Source organism: Pecten maximus, chromosome 15 (assembly GCF_902652985.1).
Source record: "Pecten maximus chromosome 15, xPecMax1.1, whole genome shotgun sequence".
Classification (NCBI taxonomy): domain Eukaryota; kingdom Metazoa; phylum Mollusca; class Bivalvia; order Pectinida; family Pectinidae; genus Pecten; species Pecten maximus.
In genome coordinates, this window is record NC_047029.1 from 6283310 (window position 1) to 6296316 (window position 13007).

The 13007-nt window shown below is 37.7% G+C and overlaps 1 protein-coding gene across 1 annotated transcript; it reads right to left on the reverse strand.

Moving 5' to 3' along the window:
• Positions 1-998: 998 nt before the first annotated feature.
• On the reverse strand, positions 999-6211 carry LOC117343662 (sodium-dependent glucose transporter 1A-like). The gene is made up of 3 exons (XM_033906118.1): positions 5966-6211; positions 4956-5241; positions 999-2170 (listed from the first exon to the last, which is right to left on the reverse strand). Exons 1-3 carry the CDS (start codon positions 6116-6118, stop codon positions 1155-1157), a joined length of 1455 nt encoding a protein of 484 aa, XP_033762009.1. The 5' UTR covers positions 6119-6211; the 3' UTR covers positions 999-1154.
• Positions 6212-13007: the final 6796 nt, after the last annotated feature.

Genomic DNA, 13007 nt, shown 5'->3' on the forward strand with positions numbered 1-13007 from the left:
GAAATGGTTAAGAAGGGAACATATTTTCATAAACGCGATCACTTAACAAAAGCAATTCAGGAATGTCAAAAAAATAATTCGTTTTCGGGATATGAGACATACGCGCCATTATTGTACTTGTTTTTTCTACTTTTTCCCATGTGCCCTTTTTGTCGATTTGGTAACATTATTGATGTATGCCATCAGTGTGTTTATAGGTCAAAATAACTCCGGCAGTAAGGATACAAAATTATATGCAATCACGCAAGCAACATCGTATTTTACACATTCATCTGACGTTTATATTAATGGATCAAACACAAAGCAGAAATAAAATAATATTAACGTTTAAATGTCCTAATGAGATGTGGCCAGGCTTTATACGATGAAACATCCTACATATTATCCAATGACAATATCTACTTTTTATTTACATTGATAAACGACCAGAAAGACCCTTACAACCTAGTATTGCTTGATGTTTTCATTATCTCAACAAAAATAGCACTGTTAGAATTAATATGTAGGTTGTATTAGACTACATCCTACGTAGTACATATCAGGCACTGCAGACACAATGGGCCGATGAACATGTAAACAATGCCACTGTGACGTCATCGGAATATACAAGTTACAATAATGTACAACAATGTATATGTTTGCTATAGCAAAGAGATAGGGCGCAACATTAGCGCTCATGTGCTCTGCTCACATCCTCCCGTACGTGTTCAAGCTTATAACTATTTAGATATCTCGTGTTGTGTTCTGAGTATATGCTCTGGAATTCGGCGAAGCTTATCCATCCGCGAGACTCAAAAGTACATGTGATTTACTGATTCTCTCCACCGAAAAAAAAATTCAGTAGCCTCTGTACTACTGGTTGAAGAGTCAATAAAATGTATCCGCTACCTACTGTAAATAGTAGGTATTATATGTGATGTATGCTGTATTGAAATACAAGCTTTTAAACAATGTTTACTGTTAAATAATTTATTTTTGGGGTGATTTAATATTCGTTGATTTCGTGGTTAGTTTGAATTAATCGAATTTTCATATTTTGCTTTCACCTGACAAAGAAGCCTGAGAGGTAAAAATTAGCACAAGTATTCATAAAAATTATTAAATATATGTGTATATTTCTGCGAATAATTTATTAAGGCACATATGTTGATATTTTAATGTTTATTATGACTTGTATCGAAGGTTTTGCCAAAGTTCTTGACAATGTATTTCGTACCCATTAGACCTACGACGAATACTATGAATTGTATTATTAGTTCAATCAGAAATAGATAACAAAACCATATCAGTCCGAATCTCTTCATCAGGAAACTGAGGAGTAATGGATTAAGTGCACTCCCGATCATAGCACTTACGAACAGGAACGACGATATCCTCCCTGTCACCATGGTGATGTATTCATTTGTCCAGCTTAACATGAGGGCGAATACACAAGACGTCGAGTAGCCAAACAGTGACACAAACACCCATACACCAGTCTCTAACGTGTACAACGAAACCAATAAAAGGCCTAGAACAGAGATTAACATCAAAGTCAAATTAATACCGATACAAATTAAAGTATTCATGTACTTTTCAAGGGTGGTTGAAATAAAACGCGCCCCAAGAACAAACAGAAAAAATATTGTTGAAATAAACCCCCCATCTTTTTTTGTCCAATGAAAATATTCCACGCAATATGACGACAGCAATCCCGCGAATGTGTCGTCAACAGCATTATGGATGAGGAACATTGTGCCGATGATACTTAGCATCACAGCTTTGGAGGATTTTGGTAGCGGCCGCGGACTTTGTGCTGCCTCTCCCGTGATACTTCCCCTGTCATATTTTACATATGAATAAACAAACAATGAAGCCACGAGCACTGAAAGTCCTGCGAGGATAGAGAATGGTATGTATATGTTTGATTCTGGCTTAGTAACATGTAAATTCAGCGAAGTTGTATTGGTGACACATGTTTCGTTGATATATGTGTTGTTCGGTTGTTTTGGCAACCGTTGCACAGGTGAAAGCACTGTAGTATTTTTCAAGCTTTCATCTTCAATCTCCACCAAGAAGGATGTTATCACAAGTGGCGCAAGAACACTTCCGAAGGCAAAAACAAAGTTTAATCCAAGAACACCCAATCGACCTTCTTGTTTCCATACCGATACTACTTCCGCATTCCCTCCTGTTGTAAGAAATAAGATATTGTTACTGGGATTGTTCTTCAATCGTCATGTCATTGCTAATTATTTAATCATCTGTATATATAGTCTACTGGAAAATACATACAATTTAATATTACGGTTAGAACGGTGGAAAATCACTTTAAATATTCTAATTATGGCGTATTCTAATTGTAGCACATTTGCAAATTTTAACGGGTTAACACAAAGATAAATTGGCAAGCCCATAACTTGCAAATATTGAATATAGAAAGTGTAATTAGCGCACTCATATTTCTTAACTAATGAATCCAGCGCTAAAAACGCTGAAAAGATAACCGCTTAGATAGGTACGTGTACATATAAGACATTGATTATTATACAAGTTCAAGTTCAAGTTCGTTATTGACTTTGAGTCTTCCGACTCATCAGTATCATATACATGTACATACATTGTAATATACAAATTTTACATACAAACATTGACAACATCAGATAAAACACACAAAAAAACATTATTTCGTGCCAGAGACAACATACTTGGAGAGCATAACTATGTTAAAGAAGCTCTTTTGACATTTGCCACTTTGATGTTTTTGGCCAATTTCAGACAGATCCGATTATATGATTAACTAATGATGGATCAGAGGTCGCGGTACGGTATACACCCAAAGATTCCGACTAATGAGATGATTATTGCTGCAAGGAATACGAAGCCACGTACATGTAAGAAGACTCACTCTTAATACATCATGTGATATTGACTCAATAAATACATATTTTTGCTATGACAGTTCAAAACCTTTAGGATCTCTCCTTATCGCAGACCGACGAATGGGAAACCATCCTTTCACAAACTGTCCATTTTTTGAGGGATTAAAAGCGATGTTGTTGAACCAATGCTTTATGTGTCAGAGACGGCCATTGTACAAAACACCTCGTTTGTATTGAAGCCTAAAAACACTGCAGCGAATGAATGTAAATATTGTGATTAATAAACAATTTGCATCTGTATAGTCTTGCTCAAGTCCTTGCATAGATATGTCTTTGTAAGAGCGATTCTGATTGGTTGATTCCATCCTGGCCGGGGGTATAAATAGAGGCTCCACATCAGACGGGCAGGCTAACTCCGCCGTAGCCGGTCCCAAGCCCGCGTTGAGAAAGGAGGAGGGGATCACCAACTGACAACATCTAACAGTCACCCCGGACGGGCAGGCTCACTTGTAGAACGAATATTCATACCCTGCCTACATTGCTCTCCGGCAGGGAATGAAGTTCTTCCCATTGTCGATAGTGTAGCAAGCCCCGATGTGATTCACATCGGGCAGTATTAGCAGTGGTAAAATTTTTCTCGGATAAAAAAACACATGTAAATTGATGATTCTGGTAGCTATTATGAATATTCAAGCAACAAACCTGCACATTACTTCAAATGTTTGACAATAAATAGTAAAATCCAAAACGAGCAAGACACACGGCGATATCAGTTCAAACATACCGCCATCTTTGATACAAGTGTAAAGGTCAATTTCCTTATAAGGAAATCAAAATAAATTGATGCTAATGAGGTTTCCCGCGAGATTTCAACAGAAAAACAGATTCGGAGTAATATATCTCGGTAAGGAAGGTCAATTCATTCTGAAATTATTTAATTACGCAAAGTAAGATTCGCTTTCTTCACAAGAGTTACACAAGAGTGGTTAAATATCTCTGATTATGTATTTATATATCGTAGTAGCTTCATCCATATATGGATCACGGGTTCCATATTTGGGTTAGAATCCTCGCGAGAGTTCTTCGAGAAGTATCATGGCGGATCACGGAGACAACTCCGAGCAGTATGTTATCAGAATATGCGAATTAAAGATTTCTAGATTAGACGGTAGGCTGATACATTGCAAAATTGTATTAGAAATGTTTAATTATACGAACTATTACTCCAAAGTTAAACGATATCCGCTATTTGTAGCATTTTCGAGGTTCACTGTTTTGCTACATTACGAGCAATGGGAGGGAATCGTAGCTCTGACGACGACCATCTGTCAGAAAGTGTCCGTCCGTCGTCCAGAGCTACGTTATCGCAGCTAGCTCACTTGTTCTCCAGCTCGCTCGGATGAAGGAACACACAGCGTTACAAAAAAGGTAAATAAAGGTAAACAGTGACCAAGCTGAATAAGTTTGGGCCTAGCTGTATAAGTTAGGGTTCCACTGTTGTACCGGTATCACGTATCGTTACAGGGTATCACAGTACAGGGCGACGTACTGTGTTACGGTGACTGTGACAGGTACCGAGACAAGTGTTTGCCGTGTTTTGGTAAACGGGTGACTCGGTCAAAGTGTGTCTCGGTAAAGGTAGTCGCAGTCACGGTGTACGTGTGTCGCGGTCAAGTTGACGTGATCACATAGTGTTGCGGTACAGGGTGTACGGGTGTAGGTACATTGTGATACAGTTGGTTTATCTAGGTAATAGGTTGTATTCAGGCTATCACAGCGTTAGATATTTACCAGGCGTAAATTAGGCAATTGTTACATATATATTGAAGTCAGGTAGACTAGCCATTTTTTTGTATTCTTACAACAGTTAGATATATACTGGGTCTAAGATGGAACTTGGTAACGGACTGTAGGCACGCAACCGTTACAACACTCTTACTACACGATCCGATTTTTCTTCAATAAATAAATGTATACAAAAACAGATACTATTTCAACACAATGCCTATCTAGCAGAAAGGAGCCTCGAGTTGTTTTGTCGTGCTTTACCATAGGGACTTAACAGTTCAAAAGACAGTTTCCATGATCTCTTACCTGTGTCTATGACTCCTTGGACGAGTCCAACAACAAAATAGGTAGGTAACATCACCTCTATCATCACACACCATGGCACAATAGCAATGGCTGCACTCATCATAAAAAGTGCTGTACTCAGCATCAACTTCCGGTTTACTCGAGTGTACAGAAATCCATGAACAAATGACCCGGATGTATAACCAATGAAGATAGTCGTAATAATCCAAGAGCCTTGTTCCAGATCAGTGTCGGTGATCATCCTTAAATCAATGTAAGATGGTCCGAATTGACCCTTCCTCCATCCCTAAAATATACAGAAAACGTATGATGTTACGATTGAGTTTGTTAGAGCATATTTATTAACGATAGGATAGTAACAATCTAAATGCAGATGAATATTTCGAGAACATGTTAACAAAATCGTACCTTTTACTCAAAAATGATGAAACGAGGATGAAATACGAACAAAAATATAAAGACTTGTATGGAGAACCTTAAAACGTACAAGGAGACAAAGACCATGTGCTCCGGAAGGTAGAGTGTCAGCTGCAAGTGAACATAATCAAAGCCGTCAAAAAATAACACACTGTCAATACACAAATACAAAATCCAAATGAACATGCAAGATGTATATTGGTAAAGCGATACATGTCGCCTAACGGTCCCCGATAAAATAGTTTTAGTGGCTTTGGCCAATACCCAAAACACTGAAACTGAAATGAAGGCGCTGGAGCGCTGACAATCTTTGGCGTCACGTACATAGTCCGTACAAACGCAACGTACACGACGGGTGGATAGGAATCCTATAGTCACACTAGAAGGGGACGTAATCAGAACACAGAAAGATGATTACAGAAGATATATATATCTGTTGTCGCTACTAAGTTTATGTAGGTAAAATAATGATTTAACCATGTAGAATCGAAACTGTCACTCAAAAATCTAATAAAAGGGTTTCAATGTCAGAATCGAGTTTACTAGCATTTAACAATGGTGAATGTGTACACGCGGGGAACAAATGAACTTACGATGATAAAAAACGCCAGATATACACAGATGGTATAGGAAATGTTTTCCCTGAACTGTTGATCTGGACTGTATCTCTTCCATACTCTCTTGACACTCTGGGGGATAAACCAACATCCACTGTTAGGTACATCGCGTGAGTGTTGGTCCGACATTGTTGTACAGTGTTGTATTACTTCAGGAGCACTCGACCGACTGTTCCTTTCAACGCCATTATCACCTCACACATCTTTTGAGAAAACAAACATATTTTAATATTTTCATAGGAGAAATTCATCAGATCTTCATAACAACAGAGAGAGAGAGAGAGAGAGAGAGAGAGAGAGAGAGAGAGAGAGAGAGATGTATCATGTTGATGTAAATAAATTTTGTATATTGTGTTTTGGGAATGGACCTTATGTCCACATATTTGGCAATATATACATCTTCATGCTATCAATAACATAGAAGTATTCTACTTCATCGACAACACTTGCCATATAAATCTAGGTAAAATGCAGATCTAGCCATTTCCTCAGAAAGCGAGCCAAAAGATATATCAACAAACATCGAAAACAAACTAACATCATATCACAGAAGGGATTATAATATTTCCGATTTAATTTGTGATATTCATCCGGATGCATCTCTCGAAACCCAGGATGGAAAGCCTTTGTGTGACCACTCAGCATTTGTTAAGAATTCCTCGGTCATTGTAAGTTCGGAAGCAAGTATGTTACTCTCTAGAAATGGAAAAATTACCAAAGGAAAATTGAAATCGTCCTGTAATCCTGCTGATAAATTTAAGATGACCGTTCATATAAACAAAGAACATTAGCTCGTATAATGTAGTATGATATCAAATGTAGACAAAGTGTAGATATAGCAAATACTATATCAAGATATATCACAGGTAAATTAAGATAGCTTTTAAAGTTCCTCATAAATTGCATTATTTTAAATAAACCTTTATTTATACAATATGAATAAAAGTATTATCCCAAAAATGAAATAATATTATCTTACCAGATAAACGGAATTAAATGTTATCAGGAAAGCTTTCAAATACAGATAATTTGTAATTATAAATCAAGATTATACTATTAATAGCACAGAAAACAGGTGATTGGGAATCCTCTACCTACCAAACTCACTTACCTCTACACACTTTGACTGAAACTAAAAAGAGTAATAAATTCATATCAAAAAGTTGTCATTTGAATTAACATATGTACTAATTACAAATTTATATAGAATAATTAATAGCTTAGAGAGTAGGTGATATGGATTACAATTCTTACCTTACTCTCTCACTAAGAAATTGAAAATGTTACATGTAGAAAAAGAAACGTTAAAAGATAAAATGCCTATAGACTTGGCCAGAGCAAATAGTGGTGATAATTATGGGTCTTTCTTGTATTTTTTCCATCTTTCTAATACAATCCATTGAACAAAAATGCTACACCAAAGGACATTAGTTTTCAATGATTGATATAAAACTGATCAGTACACATTATGACCATGTTATACTTGTGGAAGATTTAAATGTGGACTTGAACTCTAGTGACAATATTCTATCTGATGTTTTTTATATGAAAAATACTATCAAATAATCCACATGTTTCATGAAAAACTAGCAAACTTCCTCTATTAGTTTCATTTTAAGCAACAAATTCGCTTTTAACTGTGATCTTAGTAACTGAGATCGCTGGTAAGAACCGTTTTTAAACGTAAATGTAAACCAGTTTACGAAAAACTCATCAATGATGTTATAGACGAATATGCTCTAGTGAAGGAAGACATTTCAAGATAGAAAAGAAAATTTAATTCAAACGTGCGCTAAGCTGTATACAAGAAACGTATACAACCGCTGCAAATCAGCCTCAAATTGAGAAATATATCGAAAACATAGAACATTGTTACAAAATTAAGGAACCACAAAACCATTTTTTTAAGTAAAGGCACAGCTGGTTTTTCATAATGACATTTTAAAGGCAAACGAAACAATTATCAAATGGAAGTCACTAACGTTTCTAACAATTTCTATGGCAATGTAACCTCCGATATTGGTACAGGAGTGCCTTGTGTCTAAGGTCAATGACAGGAAGGCCATTGGTATTGATGGCATATTCTGAACTCTTTAGAGAGGTTTTACATATATCAGTGCACCTTTTAGCGACATGATAAATCACTCATTTTATGTATCAGAGTTCCCTAGACGATTAAAGGAAGCACAGGTAGTTCTTGTTTTTAAGAAAAATAATATTTTAGATAATTAAAACGCCTGACCAATTTGTATTTTACCCTGCATCTCTAAGATCTTGAATGATAAAAGGACTGTGTGTGGTCAACTAACTGGGTATCTTAAAAATAGTTTTCATCCTTTCCTTGCAGCCTTTCGACCAGGATATGGAGGTCAATCAGTCCTGGCGCGACTTGATGAGGGCTGGCTGTCAGGATACTTACTACAATGTGTACTATTGAGGTTACTCAACTGTGACAGGTCATTCATACACGTGTAGTGCACATGTTGTCAGGTGAGTTTGCAAATCTGGTTTGGCAAGTATAGGGGACTATATGGTGTCTCGGTCAACTCAGGTAGGTGTGGAACTCATGCTAAGCATGCTGGTTATTCAACGTAAAATGATTACGTTACGTTATTGTGAGCAGCGTCATATAGCGCGTGCCAGCTGTCTTCACCCCCCGGTGTAAGATTGATTTATCTTTGTCTAGCAACCGACGGATAACCCTGTGAAGTATGTGAGAACATCATTTCTTACCGTGTGTATTTCTGGTTTCCACTTCAACATGTACCAATATCTGGTTTCGTTCCTATACATAGCACAGCAAAAGGCCAAAGTCCCCCGAATATCCTCGGGGCATTATCGCTGACCAACAGGGCGAGGCTGTGGAGTTTCTGGAAGTTTGGAGAACTGTACACTGAAACACGAAGGTGGTAGGGAGGACAGTTTCAAACCGGTCAGACTCACCTGTTCTTATATAAACGAGGCGTTCACTTAAAAACGTGCCACAATGTTGGTAGGTGTAGATTTCCTTTTAAAAGAAGTATCAGTGACATGGACGGTGGACGGCAGAACAGTCCTTGTGAAACTGTACTGTCATATATACGTGCCTATCCGGACTAAACTGTGATCACACGAGCAGCGCAACCTAATCCAGATACTACCAGCCGTCATCCTGTAAATCCAAGATGGCTACCGCTATCCAACCTCATCAGAGCGCCCGTTCTAAACAACCAACAAAACATAAATTCCCAACGCTATCATCTACTAATGGTACCCGAAACTCAAATAAGGCTGTTGGGGATCCTGTGTCATGACCGGTGACCAGTACCCAACTCTACCTTAATAACTTGATGAAATAAGCTATGACAAGTTCAGTGATTCAATTTAATCAAATTTCAGCATAATTGTTATACATCTATGGCGATAGTTATGTACCGTACAGAAAAATATTTACACTGTTAAACATAATGGATGTGTAAACAGTTGATGGTGACCTCATACGTACAGTGTAAAACAGTAGTAACAGCACGACTATAACGATCAATAATTAACGAATGATATAAATGGCTACCTTAGTCTTATCTTAAATAATTATATATTAAATCATGTGAAAGCTCCAAACCACGAAAGAAAGTACACACGAATACTATAGGTCATACAGTATATGTAACTGTATATTCGATAATTTAGGATTCATTTCAGCAAAACAAACAAAACAACAACAAATACTGTACTTTACTCCCCCTCCATTCAGTAATGCAAACACACTCGACTGATGTATGCACGTGTGTAAGGTTCGTGCTAATCCTGTTACCATGTAATTATTGCTATAACATCCGTATCTAAATACTGACTAACATAGCTATTCAATAAGGTATTTATTGAAAAATGAGGTCTCGATTCAAATAAAAACATGTTAAGTACAGTACCTTACTTCCAGGCCAAGCTCGTGTTGCAGGCGTAAGGGTGTATTTTGTTCACGGTTTATCTTTCCTTACACGAATACATACCAGGCGGCCTCCGAGATATACAATACCCAATCCATTACGGGGTAAGTTGTGTTCTACAATGTGTTGGACAGATGCGTGTAACTTATCCGTCAGTGTTTGGATAAAGTTCCACGTCTGTGTCGCATATTTAACTGACGTTTGTTTGTGTTGATAATAAGTCACCAGACAAATATTGTTAACAGTCACGACAAAAAGTGTCACGACATTTCAAAATGTTTATTTACTTATTCAAAGTTTAAAATATATCAAATCTGTTAACATGTACTCTCATTTCTTCCACCATGGTATCACGTCAGTAATTATACGTGGTATCATGTCAGTAATTATACTGTGGTATCGTCAATAATTATACTGTGGAATAATGTCAGTAATTATACTGTGGTATCACGTCAGTACTTACACCGTGGTATCACGTCAGTAATTACACTGTGGTATCACGTCAGTAATTACACCGTGGTATCATGTCAGTAATGACACCTTGGTATCACGTCAGTAATTACACTATGGTATCACGTTAGTAATTACACCGTGGTATCACGTCAGTAATTATACTGTGGTATCACGTCAAAAATTACACCTTGTTATCACGTCAGTAATTACACTATGGTATCACGTCAGTAATTACACTGTGATATCACGTCAGGAATGACACTGTGGTATCACGTCAGTAATTACACTATGGTATCACGTCAGGAATGACACCGTGGTATCACGTCAATAATTACACCGTGGTATCACGTTAGTAATTACACTATGGTATCACGTCAGGAATGACACCGTGGTATCACGTCAATAATTACACCGTGGTATCACGTTAGTAATTACACAGTAGTATTACGTCAGTAATTACACCGTGGTATCACGTCAGTAATTACACCTTGGTATCACGTCAGTAATTACACCTTGGTATCACGTCAATAATTACACTGTGATATCACGTCAGGGATGACACCTTGGTATCACGTCAGTAATAACACCGTGGTATCACGTCAGTAATTACACTGTGGTATCACGTCAGAAATTACACCTTGGTATCACGTCAGTAATTACACTATGGTATCACGTTAGTAATTACACCGTGGTATCACGTCAGTAATTATACTGTGGTATCACGTCAAAAATTACACCTTGGTATCACGTCAGTAATTACACTATGGTATCACGTCAGTAATTACACTGTGATATCAAGTCAGGAATGACACTGTGGTATCACGTCAGTAATTACACTATGGTATCACGTCAGGAATTACAACGTGGTATCACGTCAATAATTACACCGTAGTATCACGTTAGTAATTACACTATGGTATCACGTCAGGAATGACACCGTGGTATCACGTCAATAATTACACCGTGGTATCACGTTAGTAATTACACAGTAGTATTACGTCAGTAATTACACCGTGGTATCACGTCAGTAATTACACCTTGGTATCACGTCAGTAATTACACCTTGGTATCACGTCAATAATTACACTGTGATATCACGTCAGGGATGACACCTTGGTATCACGTCAATAATAACACTGTGATATCACGTCAGGAATGAAACCTTGGTATCACGTCAGTAATAACACCGTGGTATCACGTCAGTAATTACACTGTGGTATCATGTCAGTAATGACACATTGATTTCACGTCAGTAATCACACCTTGGTATCACGTCAGTAATCATACCGTGGTATCACGTCAGTAATTACACCGTGGTATCACGTCAGTAATTACACTGTGGTATCACGTCAGAAATTACACCGTGGTATCACGTCAGTAATTACACTGTGGTATCACGTCAGTAATTACACCGTGGTATCACGTCAGTAATTATACTGTGGTATCACGTCAAAAATTACACCTTGGTATCACGTCAGTAATTACACTATGGTATCACGTCAGTAATTACACTGATATCACGTCAGGAATGACACTGTGGTATCACGTCAGTAATTACACTATGGTATCACGTCAGGAATGACACCGTGGTATCACGTCAATAATTACACCGTGGTATCACCTTAATAATTACACCGTGGTATCACGTTAGTAATTACACTATGGTATCACGTCAGGAATGACACCGTGGTATCACGTCAATAATTACACCGTGGTATCACGTTAGTAATTACACCTTGGTATCACGTCAGTAATTACACCATGGTATCACGTCAGTAATTACACCTTGGTATCACGTCAATAATTACACTGTGATATCACGTCAGGGATGACACCTTGGTATCACGTCAGTAATAACACCGTGGTATCACGTCAGTAATTACACTGTGGTATCACGTCAGAAATTACACCTTGGTATCACGTCAGTAATTACACTATGGTATCACGTTAGTAATTACACCGTGGTATCACGTCAGTAATTATACTGTGGTATCACGTCAAAAATTACACCTTGGTATCACGTCAGTAATTACACTATGGTATCACGTCAGTAATTACACTGTGATATCACGTCAGGAATGACACTGTGGTATCACGTCAGTAATTACACTATGGTATCACGTCAGGAATTACAACGTGGTATCACGTCAATAATTACACCGTGGTATCACGTTAGTAATTACACTATGGTATCACGTCAGGAATGACACCGTGGTATCACGTCAATAATTACACCGTGGTATCACGTTAGTAATTACACAGTAGTATCACGTCAGTAATTACACCGTGGTATCACGTCAGTAATTACACCGTGGTATCACGTCAGTAATTACACCTTGGTATCACGTCAGTAATTACACCATGGTATCACGTCAGTAATTACACCTTGGTATCACGTCAGTAATTACACCATGGTATCACGTCAGTAATTACACCTTGGTATCACGTCAATAATTCCACTGTGATATCACGTCAGGAATGACACCTTGGTATCACGTCAGTAATAACACCGTGGTATCACGTCAGTAATTACACTGTGGTATCATGTCAGTAATGACACATTGATTTCACGTCAGTAATCACACCTTGGTATCACGTCAGTAATCATACCGTGGTATCACGTCAGAAATTACACCGTG